The 20,529-nt window shown below is 37.8% G+C and overlaps 1 protein-coding gene across 1 annotated transcript in view; it reads left to right on the forward strand.

Moving 5' to 3' along the window:
* The window catches only part of TDRP (testis development related protein), a 53,757-nt gene extending 37,825 nt beyond the window's left edge, over window positions 1–15,932 (forward strand). Inside the window, 2 exon segments of the mRNA XM_054022937.1 lie at window positions 8,416–8,519; window positions 12,697–15,932. Coding sequence (XP_053878912.1) covers window positions 8,416–8,519; window positions 12,697–13,042 — 450 coding nt within the window. The 3' untranslated portion in view covers window positions 13,043–15,932.
* The last annotated feature ends 4,597 nt before the right edge of the window (window positions 15,933–20,529 follow it).

Consider the following 20,529-nt stretch of genomic DNA (forward strand, 5'->3'; position numbering starts at 1 on the left):
GCATGATTTCCATGTTGATTCTTCCCCTTCTCTACCCCTACCCCCCCCCCCCAACAAATCGCGTTCATCTGTGTGTTTCATGATTTTATAGTTTACTATAGTTTCTACCAATTTGCCCGGGACTGAAGTTAGGCTTACCGGCCTGTAATTACGAGGATTGTCTTTGGAGCCTTTTTAAAATATTGGTGTCATATTAGCTATCCTCCAGTCATCTGGTAGAGAAATTGATTTAAGTGATAAGTAACATACCACACGTAGTAGTTCTGCAGTTGCATAGTTGAGTTCCTTCAGAACTCTTGGGTGAATCCCATCTGGTCCTGAGATAATACTGTTTAATTTATCAATTTGTTCCAAAACCTTCTCTATTGACACCTCAATCTAGGACAGTTCCTCAGATTTGTCACCTAAAAGAAATGACTCAGATGTGGGAATTTCCCTCCCACCCTCTGCAGTGTATACTGATGCAAAGAATTCATTTAGGTTCTCTGCAATGGCCTTTTCTTCTGTGAGATCTGCTTTAGCACCTCAAATGTGCCGTGCCCCCACTGATTATTTGGTAGGTCTCCTGCTTCTGATGTACTCTTTTATTTATATATATATATATAAAAGAAATAAATAAATTGCTGTTAGTTTTTGAATCTTTGGCTAGTTGCTCTTCAGATTCTTTTTTGGCCTTCCTAATTATACTTGTACACTTTACTTGCCAGAGTTTGTGCTTCTTTCTATTTTCCTCAGTAGGATTTTACTTCCAATTTTTAAAGGATGCCTTTTTGCCTCTAATCACTTCTTTTACTTCGTTGTTTAGCCATGGTCCTCTTACTATTGTTTTTTAATTTGGGGATATATATTTTGTTTGAGTCTCTATAATGATGTTTTTAAAACTTTTCCATGCAGCTTGCAGGCATTTCACTTTTGTGACTATCTTTTAATTTCTGTTTAGCTTGCTTCCTCATTTTTGTCTCCCTTCCTGAAGTTAAATGCTACTGTGGTTGGCTTCTTTGGCATCCCCTCCCACAAGAATGTTAAATTTAATTATATTATGGTTGCTATTACCAAATGGTTCAGATATATTCACCTCTTGAACCAGATCCTATGCCCCGCTTAGGAATAAATCAAGAATTGCCTCTCCCTTTGTGAGTTCCAGGACCAGTTTCTCCAAGAAATAGTCATTAATGGTGTCTAGAAATATTATCCCTGCATCCTGTCCTGAGGTGACATGTATCCAGTCAATATGGGGATAGTTGAAATCCCCTGTTATTATTGAGTTTTCAATTTTTATAGCCTCTCTAATCTCTTGGAGCATTTCATAGTCCCCATCACCATCCTGGTGTGGTGGTTGGTAGTATATTCCTACTGCTATATTCTTATTATTCAAATATGGAATTTCTATCCATTCTATCTGCGAGATTTAGACATAGCCTGGGTGCGAGGACCTAGAGAGGAGTCCTGGTCGAAGATGATGTACAGCATGTTTAACTTTCAGTAAAAGTTATATTCATGCTGTTTTGGATGTTAAGACCTTTCTATAAATTGAACTGGAAGTTTTAAATTTGGAAATTCTGAATAAGCTTTAGAAGTTTCCATTAAGGGGTAGGAAATATAGTAAATAATTTTTGAAAGACTTCTGGTACAGAACTATTACTATAGCTATATATCTGACAAGAGCATAGGCTTGTGTTGAAGGCACCCCTTTTTTTTGTGAATATGTAAATTGCTATGTATTGAAGGAATAGCTCTCTGAAGAGGATATTATATTCTTATTGAATAACATCATGACAGATAAGAGATTGGCTGTTCATTCTTTCTCTAAAGTGCATCTGCAGACCTATACATTTTATCGGTTTGGAGTACTAGACCTGTTAATTATTCCAAATATAGATCTTTAAATCGATATCAAGTTCAGTGAAATTAATTTAGATATTTTAAATTGAATATAAAACACAGAAGAGATTACCAGGCTTTCACTGGGAAAATTACAGCTTCGGAACATTTTGTTCTTTGGTCTCTGGGTTATCATGCTAGAGGCATTGCTGGAGGAGTTCTCAAAACAGTGCAAGGCAGGTTAGGGATGCAGAAGTTGCAGCTGCACATCTCAATTCTGAATTAAGGAATAGTGCTGATAAAAGGTGAGTTTGAAGCGAAGTCTGCAAAATTCTTGTTTTAATCCCTACACTTCCTCTTTAAGACACTTGTAATTTAGGCTGGATTGCATGATTTCTAATGGGTTAGACTGCCATTTGGCTAAGGAAAAATAAGTTATTTATAATTAGATCATATTATAAAAGATAAAAGGCTATTGTAATAATTTTCTTTCTCCCTTCTCCGACATTTTGTTCTCTACCTTGTGTGACGTGGGGTGCCTAGGGCAGCCCTCATTGGAAATGCCAAGGTCAGGGCAGGTCGCAAAAGGGAGGGCAAATACTCCCAAGACTGGTGGGTGACAGTGAAGTTATTCTCCTCAACCAGTCACAAACTCTGCTTCTCATTCCCCACACTGGTTATCAAGAAGCAAAAAAAGAAAGCACACAGACCCCTTTATTGTATTCCAGTTCTCTGGCTCCCAGTCAGCACATAGGTCCAGTAAAGTGAGAAGTTGTTTTAAAAACAACATCCTCACATATACATATGACCTCAAAGGGTCAGCCACATTACCAGGACAATATAGGTTTGGATCTTACCCCAAAATACCATGCTGCCAGCCAATCCTTTAGTGTCTAAAACTAAAGGTTTATTATAAAGAAAAAAGAAAGATAAAAAAGAGAGATGTTAAATGGTAAAACAGTCACATACATACAAAGACTTCAAAGTCCATATATCAGGTTCCTAGCAGTATTGGTGAGTTTGCTGGCTTGAAAGTCCCTCTGGAATACATTCACAGCTTGGATGGGTCATTCAGTCCTTTGTTCAGAGCTTCAGTTTGTAGCAAAGTTCCTCCAGAGGTAAGAAGCAGGATTGAAGACAAATGGAGAAGATGCAGCTGCCTTTTATAGTCTTTTGCCATGTGGCCTGTGCTTCCTTTGTTTCAAGCACAAGCTGCCCAGATGTAGCCTGAAAGCCTTAGAGTTCTGTCCATAGGCTTCCCCCTGCATGTTTTGCTGAGGGACCATTATGATTGTCCTGCACAACGCAGGCCACAGAATCTCACCCACCCACTCCTGTAATAAACCTCTAACCTATATCTGAGCTATTGAAGTCCTCAAATCATGGTTTAAAGACTTCAAGGTGCAGAGAATCCTCCTGCAAGTGACCCGTGCCACACGCTGCAAAGGAAGGTGAAAAAACCCCAGGGCTTCTGCCAATCTGCCTTGGAGGAAAATTCCTTCCTGACCGCAAATATGGTGATCAGCTAAACCCTGAGCATGTGGTCAAGACTCACCAGCCAGACACCCAGGAAAGAATTCTCTGTAGTAACTCAGATCCCACCCCATCTAACATCCCATCACAGGCTATTGGGCATATTTACTGCTAATAGTCAAAGATCAATTAATTGCCAAAATTAGGCTATACCATCATACTATCCCCTCCATAAACTTATCAAGCTTAGTCTTGAAGCCAGATATGTCTTTTGCCCCCACTGCTCCCCTTGGAAGGCTGTTCCAGAACTTCACTCCTCTGATGGTTAGAAACCTTCATCTAATTTCAAGTCTAAACTTCCTGATGGCCAATTTATATCCATTTGTTCTTGTGTTCATATTGGTACTGAGCTTAAATAACTCCTCTCCCTCCTTGGTATTTATCCCTCTGATATATTTATAGAGAGCAATCGTATCTCCCCTCAGCCTTCTTTTGGTTAGGCTAAACAAGCCAAGCTCTTTGAGTCTCCTTTCATAAGACAGGTTTTCCATTCCTTCGATCATCCTAGTAGCCCTTCTCTGTACCTGTTCCAGTTTGAATTCATCCTTCTTAAACATCGGAGACCAAAACTGCACATAGTATTCCAGATGAGGTCTCACCAGTGCCTTATATAATGGTACTAATACCTTCTTATCTCTACTGGAAATACCTCGCCTGATGCATCGCAAGACCATATTAGTTTTTTTCATGGTCATATCACATTGGCGGCTCATCGTCATCCTGTGATCACCAATGCTCTGAGGTCCTTCTCCTCCTCTGTTACCTCCAACTGATGAGTCCCCAGCTTATAACAAAAATTCTTGTTATTAATATCTAAATGCATGACCTTGCACTTTTCACTATTAAATTTCATCCTATTAATATTACTCCAGTTTACAAGGTCATCCAGATCTTCCTGTATGATATCCTGGTACTTCTCTGTATTGGCAATACTTCCCAGCTTTGTGTCATCCGCAAACTTTATTAGCACACTCCCACTTTTTGTGCCAAAGTCAGTAATAAAAAGATTAAATAAGATTGGTCCCAAAACTGATTCCTGAGGAACTCCACAAGTAACCTCTCTCCAGCCTGACAGTTCATCTTTCAGTATGACCCGTTGTGGTTTCCCGTTTAACCAGTTCCTTATCCACCTTTCAATTTTCATATTGATGCCTATCTTTTCCAATTTAACTAATAATTCCCCATGTGGAACCGTATCAAATGCCTTACTGAAATAGAGGTAAATTAGATCCACTGCATTTCCTTTGTCTAAAAAGTCTGTTACCTTCTCAAAGAAGGAGATCAGGTTGGTTTGGGATGATCTACCTTTTGTAAAACCATGTTGTATTTTGTTCCAATTACCATTGACCTCAATGTCCTTAACTACTTTGTCCTTCAAATTTTTGTCCCAATACCTTGTATACTACAGATGTCAAACTAACAGGCCTGTAGTTACCTGGACTACGTTTTTTCCCCTTTCTTAAAAATAGGAACTATGTTAGCAATTCTCCAGTCATACGGTACAACCCCTTAGTTTACAGATTTATTAAAAATTCTTGCTAATGGGCTTGCAATTTCATGTGCCAGTTCCTTTACTATTCTTGGATGATGATTATCTGGTCCCCCCGATTTAGTCCCATTAAGCTGTTCGAGTTTGGCTTCTACCTCGGATGTGGGAATATCTACCTCCATATCCTCATTCCCATTTGTCATCCTGCCATTATCCCTAAGCTCCTCATTAGCCTTATTAAAAACGGAGGCAAAGTATTTGTTTAGATATTGGGCCATGCCTGGATTATCCTTAACCTCCACTCCATCCTCAGTGTTTAGCGGTCCCACTTCTTCTTTCTTTGTTTTCTTCTTATTTATATGGCTATAGAACCTTTTACTATTGGTTTTAATTACCTTTGCAAGGTCCATGGCTACATGGCTTTTGGCCTTTCTCACATTAGCCCTATATGCTCTGACCTCAATAAGGTAGCTTTCCTTGCTGATCCCTCCCATCTTTCATTCCTTGTAGGCTTTCTGCTTTTTCTTAATCACCTCTCGGAGATGCTTGCTCATCCAGCTTGGTCTACAACTCCTGCCTATGAATTTTTTCCCCTTTCTTGGGATGCAGGCTTCTGATAGTTTCTGCAACTTTGACTTGAAGTAATTCCAGGCCTTCTCCGTGTTTAGATCCACAAGTTCTTCAGTCCAGTTTTATAGCTGATGGGCCTTAATGGGCCATTAAGCAGGCTAGGCAATGCTGATGCCAAACAGTCTGCAGGGTGTTACCCAGAAGCATAGTACAAGTTTGAAATACAGACATCTCTTTAACTCATAATACAAAGGTGATACAAACACACAAATTATATTATAATATTTGGCAAATTATAACATTTTTGCAGATACCTTATGTGGCCTATCTGGAATAACTCATTACAAATTTACAATATTGATATTCATAATATCCTCAAGCATCCCACAGATTCCATACAGCATCACACCTTGCTTCCTGTATTTTTCCCCTTCACCCACACTTATTCCAGTCTTTCTTACCCACCTCTTCACATTCATCTGTGTATCCTTGTGCACTCCCACATAGGACTGGAAGGTGTACTAAGTTTTTTGTAGCCAAAGGACTAAGTCTACTCCCGAAGACCAGTATGGAAAAATAGGAAGGTCCCAATGATGATATCTGGGAGAGATCCTTTTCATTCTTCTGAGAAAAAGGAGTGTGCCTGGACTCCTACTAGAGTGTTGTTCTTGGATTCTGTTTAGAGTTTCTTTTGTATCTACGTCTGACTAGTTAGCTGTGGACTAAATTTGAAGCTACCTCCAAATCCCCTCTGGCTACTGCAAGGTAAGAAGATTCTCTCTCTTCTTTCTTCCTCCTCCCCTCCCCCCCCCCCATAAACTTATAATCACAGAGTCTCCTGGCTTCTATGCACAGGGTGTCTTTGCTCCTCTACCTTGCTGCTTACATGACCTCTGTTTTTGTGCCTCCTCAGTGAATAACTCCAATGTCTTCCTCCATTGATGTTTAAGGGCTTTCCCAAACAGCCACTTCAGAGTGAAAATAACCTGATTCATGTCCATTTCATTGCTGGCCACAGGGTTTTAAAAAGTAGCAGTGAAAACTAAGAGGACTGGTCAGATTTTACTATATTCCAGCTCAGGAAAGCTCTGAATAGCGGCAGAGGTCCTGGAGCTGTCTGTCTGCAGACTTGGGAAGACTTCATTTTACACGGTGGTCATGTTTGGAAGATTATCTTCACAACCAAAGGGCTAAGAGCCATTCTTTGGTGTGTCTGTGCAGGACCACAGCACAGATGGAGAAAGGTTGACAGAGGTGGCTTTAAACTGTCTTTGCATTCCCCAAATCCTAAGGCCATGAGACTGCTGGGGTATGTCTCTGGCATAAAATAGCCTCAGGCCCCAAGAAAGGGGTCTGGTAGCTGTTTGAATGCCTGGATGTAGAGACACCCTAGCCACTCCTATTGTGCCAGAAAAAGAGAAGCGGGCTGGAGGTTGTGACGTTGCACTCCATATGTTTTATGGAAATATTCTTATGAATATGACATAACTGGAATATGCTTTACGCTAAAACCTCTTGTATGGTGTCATTAGAAAGGATGAACACACTTCGTAGATAACAAGCTATTTGTTTGCATGTATTATTTCTATATCTGGAGTTAGGAGAATAAGATATAAACTTGTATCACTGATGTAAACATATTAAGTGGAGGCCATTAAGGGTGCTCCAGAAACAATCAATTGTAAATGGCCTTAGTTATTTGCAAAAAGAAGAAAAGGAGTACTTGTGGCACCTTAGAGACTAACAAATTTTGCCACAAGTACTCCTTTTCTTCTTTTTGCGGATACAGACTAACACGGCTGTTACTCTGAAACTTAGTTATTTGAAAGCCTTCCTGTGTATGTGTGGGTCAACCCAGGAAGAATGGAGACTAGGGGGTCTTATAGTGACATGTGACCATGTCACCTGATAATGAAATCCATCTTAAATCTAGTACTTTTTCCATTTAGAAGGTGGGGTGGGGACCCAGAGAGACAAAAGATTCCCGCCTTGTGCCAAAGCTATAAAAGGGGGTGGAGCAGGACAAAATGGGCTGCCAGTCATGAGAAAACCCCTGCTTACCACCTGAAATATCTGCTGGAACTAACAAGGACTGTACCGGGGAAAGGATTGGGCCCAGACTAGGAAGGAGTCCAGTCTGTGAAAGAAGCTTATTGGAACATCTCTGAGGGTGAGATATTACCTGTAATCAGTTTCTTAATGTATTAGGCTTAAACTTGTGTGTTTTGTTTAATTTTGCTTGGTGACTTGCTTTGTTCTGTCTGTTATTACTTGAAACCTCTTAAATCCTACTTTTTATACTTCATATAATCACTTTTGTTTGTTAATAAACCCAGAGTAAGTGATTAATACCTGGGGGAGCAAACAGCTGTGCGTATCTCTCTATCACTGACATAAAGGGCATACAATTCATGAATTTACCCTGTATAAGCATTATACAGAGTAAAATGGATTTATTTGGGGTTTGGATCCCATTGGGAGCAGCGTGTCTGGGTGCTGGAGAAAGGTAACCTGCTGAGCTGTTTTTAGTTTGTCTGCAGCTTTGGGGGCATGGCCCACACCCTGGGTCTGTGTTGCAGCAGACTAGCATGCCTGGCTCAACAAGGCAGGGTTCTGGAGTCCCAAGCTGGCAGGGAAAACGGGCTCAGAGGTAATTTCAACACATTAAGTGACAGTCCCAAGGGGGATCTCTGTGACCGAATCTGTGTCACAGGGTCATAGAAGCCACTACTTTTGTCCTCACTGGCCAGCTCAGCTGGTTTTAAGGTGCAAAGTAGCTTTAATGGACCAGTGAATCTGGCCCAGGATATGTCTTTAAGAAATGCCTTTCTCTCAGAAGGATGATTGGGAGGTAGGGGGAAGGAGGAGAAAGAGATTCTGTGTAAGCTGATGGTAACTGCCTGGAAAAGATTTATTTATACTTGCCATAGAGGGTGGGCTTTTCAAGCGCTGGGAGTAAGTTTGTAATGCATTTTCATTGGTATTTTTACTACCTTGTGTAGGTTCAGAGTGCAGGTTTTCGGGGTTGGAAAGAAGTGACCTCTATGTTCAATAAAGACGATGAACAACAATTGCTAGCAGGATGCAAGGCTCCAAAATCAAAAGGGTAAGTCAAACTTAGTGGCAAATGAATTAGAAAATCAGCAAGCTGAGGATAATGGCTGCAGGATCACTGGAGTTAGTAAAGATAGGACCTAAAGAACCAATGTAGAAAAAAAATATTAATCTATTGAAAATTTCTGAAAGCTAAATGGTTTATATTTTTGAAACTATTAAATTTGCATTCTTCATATTTGATCTTTTATTTAAGCTTTGAACTTAAAATGTGTAGGACCTGCTCTACTAGGCTGGGTGATCTCCTATACATACTGGGGGACAGCCACAATAAATGTAGTTGGAATAACAGCCTTTTACTGTAGAATGAAGTTTTTTGAATTTTTTTCCCTCTTAGGTATAATTTGGCACTTTAAACTGTGATTAATGCTATATGCATAATATCTATTGCACTGCAATTCCTCCTCTGGTTCAACTAAATTTCATGTTGTAGAGAAAAAATCAGTCCAAAGCTTCTTTTAATACTTATGACTGATTTTTCTGTATTAATCAAAATTAAGTAACTGATTGGGGTGCAAGTGAAGTGCTGGATAACCAATAGCAGCACTCTGAAATTTTAAGCCAGTATTACTTTTTTTATTTAAAAAACACAAAAACAAAACAAAAACCCTCTCAAATAAGTCCTTAAAGTGTGATTGGATATTGAAAGGGGACAGCGTAAAGTAGTACTTTCTAATCCATCATATCTGTTCCTTGCATATAAAGATTTAGTTTAGCAACAAAAAAAAGTTTTGACTACTTTTATTCTTAATAACACTCCAGAACAAACATAGCTTAGAAAGAATCTAACTTTCTCTCGCTCTTCTGCTTCGTTTAGTATAGTTGTTTTCTAAGCTCCAGTGACAGGGCCAATCAAGTTACACCTGAAGACAATAGTTACACAGTCACTTTGAGGCCAGGTTACTTATGGAATGCTAATGTGAAAAGAAAAGAACCCAGTTTAAGTCCAGATTCTCAGGTTGAGTTTATAGAATTGCCAGTTGCATAATATCTTCTGACTTGTAAAGCTAGCACACATGATATGGAAATTGAGACTGTAAACATGATAAAACATTGTGGCACCTTAGAGACTAACAAATTTATTAGAGCATAAGCTTTCGTGGACTACAGCCCACTTCTTCGGATGCATATAGAATGGAACATATAATGAGGAGATATATATACACACATACAGAGAGCAAGGTGCCACAAGTACTCCTGTTCTTCTTTTTGCGGATACAGACTAACACGGCTGTTACTCTGAAACATGATAAAACATTGTCATTTTTAATCAGTTTTCAGAGTACAACTGCATTTTAAGGTTAATTTTGTTGTAAACAGCTCTTGATTTTTTTTTTTATTATTATTATTTTATAGAAAATGAAACTAAGTGATCTAGCGATGAAAAATGAGGAAATCACTGGGAAATCTAAGGCTGAGTCTAATTAGATTTGGGGTTGGAAAGGAATTTTCCATTGTATCAGATTGGCAGAGACCCTGAGGGTGTTTCACCTTCATCTGCAACATGGGGCACCGGTCACTTGCAGGTTTAAAGCACTGTAAATGGTGGATTGTCTGTAGCTTGAAATCTTTAAATAATGATTTGAGGACTTCAGTAACTCAGCGAGAGATGTTAGGGGTCTGTTACAGAAGTGAATGGGTGAGGTTCTGTGGACTGCAAGGTCCAGGAGGTCAGACTAGGGTGCTGGTCCCTTCTGACCTTAAAATCTATGAGCCTGTGAGATTAAAATAGCTCATGATGGTCCCTTCTGACCGTAAAAATCGATGAGTCTATGAGATTAAAATAGCCAAAACAGATTTTTGGTTTTAATAACAGAGGAAAGATTGCTTAAAGTACTGATATTCAGTCACTTCTGTTTAATTGGGATATTAACAATTTCCCTATTGCAGAGGTTGCAAGCTGAAATTGAAAACACTGTTTTCATCTTTAACCCCCTCTTCCACAACTACATTCAGTGGGTACTTTAACTGCAGTAAGGACATTTAACTGTGCATTATTAGTGGGTAATGGAAACTTTGAATCTGCTTCACTTCATAACTCACTGCACATCGAAGGTGATGTCTGTATCAGCACTAGTACCCGATCTTCTGTGGCTTACTAATTACTTATATACAAACTTACTTGTATAAACACTTGATATTTTGTGTTTTTAAATGCTGTACACTGTTTATTAAATGCTGTACATGTTTATTAACCTATACACAGCTGAAAATCTAAATTATTATTTCAAGTACCCTCTATAAAGTCTTTTTTTCTTTTAAAGGAGAAAGATAGCAGAGATTTCATAAGGTGATTTTTATGGCAATGCTTTGTGGCCAATATAGTACAAATCTTTTCAGGAAATCTGGTAACTATAAAAGCATTGCAATGCACATTAAATATTTTTGGACATAACCTGGCAGGGTGACAATTGATGTATGAAACTTAGCCCTATAGTTGCTAAATACTAAAGCTGGTTGGCAAATGATAAACATTTTCATAATTCAATTTCTTTTACCACTGGGGTAAATTTGCCTAATTGTCTTAATGTATGTTATAATGTTATTAAGCATAGTTCAAAAATAATGTAATAAAAAGATACAATTCAACCAGATCTTATGGTTTATAACACCTAATTTGTCTTGCGTTCACCCACATAGCTTGTTCTAGATTATCATATCACTGTACCTTGCTTGGGACCAGAAGTCTGGCGAGCTGCTCTTTCTGAAGCTGACAGTAGGGAAGCCTGGATATGTTAGCGTGGCATGGTCACCATCAGGGGCTGACACCTTAACCTTAGTGAATGTGTCTGCATGCTCAGTTTTGGATAAACTGCAAACATAATTTTAACATATAAGAATTACTGCATGACCTTGTTGTTATTTCTGGAGGACAAGACTATAACTTGGAATTGTAACCAATTACATTAGTATTATGAATGACCATTGTACACTTTGCTTAATTAGAGAAATGAAATTACATAACTTCATATGCATGTGTTAAGTCAAACAAAGTAGTTTAGATAATTGAACGTTTCTCTATGAACTGCTCAAAGAAAGCTGGAATAAATTATTTTTAGGATGCAATATATTCTTCAAAGTTGATGGTTATAAACACTCTTTAAAAAGTCTTTAGAACTTGGTTGCAAACAAAATTTAACTTCTCAAAACTTGGCTCCGTTTAAAAAAAAAACATACAAACTCTGGTTTAGTGCAAGGGTAAGTTAGGGCATTAAATACAAAGGGGGTACAGAGTATCAGGTTCAGTAGCACCTTACTTAACAAGTGATTCCACTAATTGCAGTGTGATCATTCATAGAGTAATGAATACTATTCCTTATGAATAAAGATAATGAAATATGGCACAAAATATTTCAAATGCTCATATTGATAGCTTTGTTGTTTTTTTTTGTCAGAGTATTTCTTTGGGAACTAGGAAAAAATCTCTTGTCTCTTTCCTCCTTTTCTCGTATCTAATTATTGTATTCCTCAGTCAGCCTGGAAAGTTTTTGTGGTTGTATGTGTTTGCTCTTTATTTTTAAAATTTTTATTCATGATCTCCCAGGGCACAGATCCTGCAAGTTGTTCATATTGGGAGACTCATGTGCACATCCATTGACTTCTTGGAAGCTTAACACAGACAGAGGGGCCAACTTGTGAAGAACAACTTGCAGGAACATCTTGCAGGGTTAATCTCTTCTTCAGTGTATAAAATCTTTCTATTGAAAAAATGTAGAGATTTGATTTGCTTGTGTGTTGTTAAAAATATTCTCCTTTTGTTCAAAAGAAAAAATGTGCAAGGATAACTTTGAATTTTCCACACTCTCAATCAAGGGTGTTGCAAACATATCCTTTTTGGTAGCTGGAGATGTGAAAATATAGTAGAGGAATGAAGTCCCATATAACAATTATAAATAATTTAATGATACAAGGATTTGTTACATATTTAGATATTTATTTTGTGGTAGCTTTGTATGAAACAGAGAGGATTTTTTAAAAAGCTATTCAGTTTTTAAAAAATCGTCTTACACTTAGGCAAATCTTTTGTTTTTGAGAGTTGCTTTGGCAGAACCAGTTTAGGAAAGTTTATCTTTTGCTATCTTGAATAAGTATGTGCGCTAAAGAGAGTTTGATGTTTTTAATGGGGAGAAACATCAATGTTTAAATAACACATTTTTGTTATTCTCCAGAACTAATTTAAAATTAAAAGAAGATGTGAAGTCAGAAAAGAAATCTGGATTTTGGGACAGTTTGGCAATAAAACAGAACACCCAAAGCAGGAAACCAGATCAGATTGAAGGTTGGGAACCACCACAGATTACTGCTGGAGACCCCATCAGTGATGCAGGAAATACTTTAAGTGACTATCCATCCTGGTCAGGCTGGGAAGATGAGACCAAAGGCTCCACAAAATACACAAACCTAGCCAGCTCAGGAAACAGTTCCAGGTGGAGTATCAAATCAGCGGGAAAGCTGGTTAGTATTAGAAGACAGAGCAAAGGTAACCTTACTGATAACTGGGAAGAACTAGAATGACATTGATAATGTGAAATACTTTACAAATAAGAATAGAAAAGTTCCATGATTTACATGTGTATTTAAACCAAAATTAAATCTGCTCAATATTGCACCTTTATACTGTACTTTGTTTTATTCAAATTGTTAGAGATTTTTTCTCACATTTTCTTATTACATTGTTGGATAGTTAGGTTTTCCACACTAAAAAGATGGAGAACCTATTTGTGCCTATATTTCATATTCAGACGCTGCAGTATGTTGGGCTGTTGGTTTTACCAAAAAGAAGAAAACAAGTAATTCCTTAGTGAATGTAAAACACAGGTTGTAAATTTTGACTGCCTTATGTAGGAACTTCCATGAGCCTGGGATCCCGGGTTTTCTGATTCTTAAGGGTCACTCAAGGTTTTATTTTTGATTCTGTCTCTTTAAGTAACAGTGCCGATCTGCAGCTTGCCACAACAATGCTTCCATTTGGTACACCCTTTTCCATATCTTCAGCGTGAGCCCATGCTTCTCCGGGAGTTTGTCCATACAAGATGCTAAATTTTCACAATGTGCTATGTATAGTACGTGAAATGTGAGAACACCAAATGAGTCTTCCAAAGTTTATACTGAATGGTCCTTATTGTTGTGAAAAGTTGGCAGTTTTTAAAAACAAATTTGTCACGCTAAAAATAAAATGTAAAAAAATGTATTAAACATCAGGAAAACAGACATTACAGTTGGATGTAAGGAGAATTCAATATTCAAAACCCTTACCCTTCAATCTAGGGATATATTGCTTCTCATGGAGGTGGTGAATGTTCTTGTTTTTTACAAAAGCTGGTCCTTGTTCTCCTTCAAATTGTTTAATCTTGGTCCTACGTTTACTTTTTGCTAAGAAAGGATCTGATGATGCCCTTTGGCATTTTCAGTATAGCTAAGCAATTGCAAGTACATTCACACAAGTTTTAATGCTTTTTTATTATAAGGCTCCATCTTATTAGCTACTGATACTTTTATTTTTAGTGAAAAGGGGCGAAGCATGAAACTTTACACTAGAGATATGAGATGTATATAAAACACTAGAAGTGCCTCTTTATAACATGCCATTATTTTAATGACATAATTAGCAGTATGTCCAACATCAGATCTAAAACCAGTTTCCATTTTGTTTTATATATACTGTATAAACACTACTTTAACACTTAGGGGTGAAAAAAACCTAATGTTTCATCAAATACAGATGTTAGGATTTTTCAATCCTGAATGTTAAACTGGTATTATAGTTACAAATTAGATAGAGTATAACATAACATATGTCATTTGTAACTCTTTCTATATTATATATTCTACAGCAATATGACTACCATGAGTAGGAAGATCAAATACCCATTTCAAACAAAATCAAAACCTTTATAAGAAATTAAAATGTACTGTTAATATGCTAAGCATGTCTTGTTATATAAATATTTTTCACAAGAAGTCTCTGCTAACCAAAAGGGATGCTTGCAATTTTCTTAAAACGTTTCTGCTGTTGCCTCTCTTTCCACTGCCACATTTGCCCCCCCAACACATACACATATGTATGTCCCCCTGGTTTGCAATATCCAAATGGATATTTTTTTGAAATCAGTGAAATCTCTGCTATATAGAGCTGTCTGTAGGGAAACAGTGTGTCAAAGCATGTCTTTTTTAAAAATAGAATGTTATGAGACACTATTTTAAAATTATATAAAGGAACATCAATGGTTGGCTGCTGCAAAACTGGGTCTCTTGGTTTGTAAATGTATTAATACAAAAATTAATAGGAGAGAAAAGGCTGAAGTTACGTTATGCTGTATACGAGTTAGGTATTATTATTATTTGACCCCATTGGGAAAAATACAAATTAACCTTAGGCAAGAAACAGGCTTATACTTCTGTCCTGGGCACGAGTATAGAAAATCCTTGCTAAAAGGATGCTCTGTTCTACAGTTTATGGAAAGCATTTGCAGAGCCGGAGCAAAAGTGTGGCATGTTGGCAGTTAGTGCTAACATAAAGGGATTGAAGCAAATCTACTGGGAACCCTCAATGTTTGACTGGGGGAGGAGAGTCAAGGATGCCATTTTTTCCTCCAGTGGAAGCTCCGTTTATACTGTTACCAGTAAAAGTTATGCCTTGCACATTATACTGTTAAGTGCCTGTATTTCACCTTGATGATGTATTTGTGATGCACAGCTTAACTGAGAAGTTAATTTTCATTTTTTGTTTTTAAATTTCCAATAAAGGATATAGTCTCAAGGCAGAAACTTATTATAAAAGAAAACTGTATCTAAATGGGAACTTGAGATATGTAAATGTAAGGTCTGACTTTCTTAGATATACAAATGTTTTTTAAAAAGTGGTTTCCTCAGACATAATTCTTTAATTATAAAGACAAATATTAAATTTAATATAATTTATTGTTATGCTTTGGTAACATTTCTGTTTTGAGAACACAGTGGTGTGACATTTTCTTTTGTAATGTTCATAGACTTTTTGTTAAATATCTATCCGGAGATTATGATTTTTTTACTTTTTAAATGTTTAACTAAACTATACATTCATGGATTTATACTATACATAACTCCATGTGTGGAACAGGAATAGAATATGCCCCTTAAAGTTTGTTTTGAAATTGCATTTCAGTCTATGTGAACTGATTTAGAAGAAGATAGCATCAAAATTGTATACTAAGATTGCACAATATGAATAAAATCTTGTTTATATTGCTTTTTCATTGCCAATCTGCATGATTGTTGTCTTGAATTTAATTGGAGTAAGATGCTCCATAGCTGTAACTAGTCACTTAACATTAAATAAAAGTTCTTTACTGGGTATTTTTATTTATTAGCATCACTTGCAAAAATATAGTATTTTCACATCTTAATAAAGAATCAATTTGAACTGAAATGCCTCATTCCATAATTTTTGTTCCATATTCATGCCTGTATATCTGATCTTATTTGCCATAAAGCTATGTGATTAGTGTTTGTATGTAACTCTCAGGTTCTTGAGTCATCTTAGAATTCATCCAAGGAAGTAATAGATATGTCTAAACAAATACATGTATATAATGATGCACGTTTGAATTCTCCTAGAAGTAGCAAATATCATAGCTATGAAGCATTGCCCAGGGTTCTTGTAGTGAGAGAATTTGATTGTCTTGACTGATATTCACTTTTTTATTAATAATTCCATAATTGTTGTGAAAGCAAGAGCAGAATGGTACCCTACTGAATTCTGAAGATTTCAAAGTTAGTAATATGTTATCTTTATGTAGGAAGGACATCTCAATATGCTGATTCCTCCTTGCTTGTTTACTGATTTTGTTGGGATTGTGATATATAACGAAGGCCTGAAAGATGTTTGGTGGGTTTTATTGTTGTATGTTTTGTTTTGTTTTGAGTTTTTTGCTTGGTTGTCCTTGCTGACTGTTTTTCCCAGCCACAACTAGTAGGATTGTAAGAGTGGTATCCTTTATCATTCCGTGCTGGATAATCAACAAATTGATAAAAAGCACAATGTTGAGAAACAAAGGATATTGAATGTAGTGTACATTTCACTTAACTTCAGATTTCTCTGTAGGAATAGGGCAATGAAGCATGTGGTGAAAAATCAGGCAAAAGGGACTAAAATACTTGTATACTCTTTAATCTCATGTAAACTCTGAGCTAGATTAACAGGGAAGGAGAAGAACTGCTTGTAAAGTAAATTACAAAGACTTGTCCGCTATCTCAAATGGAAGAGGATATTTGCTTTGGAATTTGGGAAGTCAGATGCATCAAATTTTAGCATTCACTGAAAGACACAAGAAAACAATTATATTGTCTTCCCTTTACCAGTTTATTAAACGGTTCAAGAACTTGTCTGTTTAAACTTTTATGCTGCTGAGAGCAGGGTGGATAAAAATGGATGATTTATAAAAATCAGATTTTTAATACACATATATTTTTCTTTTAAAAATCTATTTAAAAGTATTTTTTTTAAATCAATAACCTGTGTTACAGCCTAAATTTAATGTATTACATTAATTTAAATAAATAAAATTAAGCAGTACTTGTGTAACCCTTCTGCCAGGTGGTGCTGGCTGCAACCAGAGCCGGGTTCAATATCTAGGGGTTCCTTTCCTTTCCATTGATACAACACATAACCAGCTCAAGCCCCCCCCCCTCCCCACCCAGTAACCTGGGAAAGTTACACAGCAACCCTGGGCACCTCTGAGAGACAATACTTCCCGAGTCACAAGCACAGAATCTGAGAGTAGAAAAGAAACTTTTAATGAAAGGAGAGAAGTCACCTGACATTAATTAGGGAAAATGCTACAAGCAGGATTCATAATCATAAAACTGTGATAGGACACCCAACCCAGAGTACATGGGGCAGTGCGTTCTGCCTCATATTTTTGAGTTCTACAACCAAAAGTTCCTTTTCTGTGACCTTCTGCTCCCTCACCATATCCCACTCCCAGTGGTTATCCTTGGTCACCGAGGACCCAGGGTTCAGAGGCACATCTGTGTGAGTTCACCTCCCACCCAGGGAAGAAAGCACCTTGCTTGCTCTGAGCAATTATTCTTGCTGGCCACCCTGTCAGTCACTCGTTCTGCTCTGCTGGCTCCCTGCCAGCCGCTCACTCTGCTTGCTGCCCCCCTATTCCACTCACTGGTCACCTTCTGCCACCTGCCTCTCTGCTGTGACCTCTGCAAGTCAGCTCTTAGGCTGGGCAGAAACACTGACCCAGCACAAGTGATTGCCAGATCTTTGGAGCACCTAAAATAACAAAAGGCTCCTAAAGGAGCTTATTTAGCTCTATCTTTGAAAAGTGGGGGGGAACAGGTTAAACCAAACCGGGGACACTTGGAGAGAACCCACTCCTCCTGGCTCGCTGTCCCCACCCCTCTTACTTGCACAGGGGTCTAGTATTTGAGCCCCTGGCTCAATCACCCTTTCAACTGAAGACAACCCCCTCATTTGGGACAGGTTAAGCACAGTTCTGCTCCCCTTTATTTATATATTACAGACAATAACATTGATAAAATTTCACTACCCCTGCATTCAGTACTAAAGTGATTTGTAACCCAACACTAGCCAAACTTGATCACGTGGAGCCACACAGCTCCTGTCTGCTGGACACCTATGCAAAGTAGGTGTGTTCATGTAAATACAGTTTGCTCCTGAAGTCTCTCCTCCCAGATAGCTGTCAGGGGAGAACTCATTTAGACCTAGCTTACATCTGTTTGTTGCCAAAATTTTAAAGCAAGCCAAACTAATGAACAGGCTAAGCACATGAAATCTGGGTTTTGTGTGTGTGCTGTGTGTTTGTTTGCTTTTAAGTGCCAAACCAGCTTTTGATAACAATATCTTCATTTCACTTATTCAGGTAGTTAAGTTCATTTAAAGTTAAGAAACTGATTGGAAGTTGAAAAAGCAGGAAAGCTTGTTTTCCTCTTCCAGTGTATAAATAAAAACTAGTTGTGGGGATGAGATTTACAAGTTCTAAAGTCTTGAAGGACATGATGACCAGAAATAATCAGCTAGATTCACTACCTACAGGTAATACTTCTTTTGTTTAATAAATAAGTTAGCTTTAAATGCAAACCATTCTTTTGTATCCAGCACATTTAAGATAGTTTAACTATTAAAAGTTTTAAATGCTATTTTTATACATTTTTAATTGAACTCCAATTTCTATCCAAACAGAGCTTGACATAAATCACAAATAAAAAATTAATCATCTAATAAATAAGAAATGCATCATTTACCATATTTGTAACATAATACAAAGTTGTAAAAATTAAGACTCTCAATAAATGTATGTTAAGCTATATAATAGCTTAAATAAATTTGTATACATGGTATGTCATCCTGGTTAGCAGAAAGTACCAAGTTTAGTGTGTGTGTGTGTGTGTGTATATATATTTTGATGGTTACCAACCAACAAGAATCAACCTTTCTTTAGGAAAATTATTCAAACACACATGCAAAAAAAGATTTAAATTATTTATGTAAGAACAGCCATATTGGGTCAAACCAATGGTCCATCTAGCCCAGTATCCTGTGTTCCTACAGTGGCCAATGCCAGGTGCTTTGGAGGGAATGAACAGAACAGGTAATCATCAAGTAATCCATCCCCTGTTGCCCATTCACAGCTTCTGGCAAACAGAAGCTAGGGACAATTCAGAACATGGTTTTGCATCCCTGCTCATCCTGGCTAATAGCCATTGATGGACTTATCCTGCATGAACTTATCTAGTTCTTTTTTTAACCTTGTTTTCGTCTTGGCCTTCACAACATTCTCTGGCAAAGAGTTCCACAGGTTGTCTTTGCGCTGTGTGAAGAAATACTTCCTTGTGTTTGTTTTAAACCTGCTGCCTATTAATTTCATTTGGTGATCCCTAGTTCTTGTGTTATGAGAAGGAGTAAATAACACTTCCTTATTTACTTTCTCCACACCAGTCATGATTTTATAGACCTTTTCTAAACTGAAAAGTCCCAGTCGTCTTATTAATATATCCTCATAAATCAAAGATTTCCTGCTTGCTGATTTTAAATCAGGATTTAAATCACTTTGATTTAAATCAACCCATTCTGTCTGAGAGTAAAGAATACAGATGAAAATTAACTATTGTAATTTGAATATGGTTCTGAGGGCTTTGTTGGCCACCTTTAATGGAGGTCTCAGATTTCTCCAATTCTAAGGATACAAATATTCAACATGGTCCACTGCTCTCATTCTGGAAGCGTGACTACTGAAGGGTTCCAATGGCACTGTAGCAGTTCCCCACATTGGCTTACCAACAGAGCTGGTACCCAGCTCCTTGGACACAGGTTCAGCAACAGCAGGATCAACTGCGTTTGTCATAAGTATTAGAGGGATAGCCGTGTCAGTCTATATCCACAAAAACAATGAGGAGTCTGGTGGCACTTTAAAGACTAACAGATTTATTTGGGCATAAGCTTTCTTGGGTTGAGGCCATAAACTTAAGTGGGTTTTTTACCCACTAAAGCTTATGCCCAAATAAATGTTAGTCTTTAAGGTGCCACTAGACTCCTCGTTGTTGTTGTGGGTTGGTCATAGTGGAACTCATGGCCTCAGTATTCGTTTTCAGAATGGTCCTGTTCAACTCGGGAGGACTCCATCATCTTGCCCCCACAACCTTTGTCTGGTAGACATTCAGAAATGGGGTTAGATGATTAGCCCAACTCTGATGGTACCAGTGAATCCAGAGAGACTCCCTTCGTTGTCTCCAGATGCTGCAATGTCACCGAACCTTCCTCTCCACCAGACAACTACTCACAGTCTCAAGAGCTGCTATGGATGATAGCCAGTGCTCTAGAGATCCACTAGAAGAGGTGCAAGACAGTCAGCATCAGTCACTAGACATTCTGCATGCATTAGTACTGGCAAGGGTGACTCTGCCAATCAATGAGGCCATTCTTCAATCAGTGCACACTGTGTGGCATACCCCAGCCATGTGCGCGCCAACCTCAAACGGGGTCAAGA

Source organism: Malaclemys terrapin, chromosome 3 (assembly GCF_027887155.1).
Source record: "Malaclemys terrapin pileata isolate rMalTer1 chromosome 3, rMalTer1.hap1, whole genome shotgun sequence".
NCBI lineage: Eukaryota > Metazoa > Chordata > Testudines > Emydidae > Malaclemys > Malaclemys terrapin.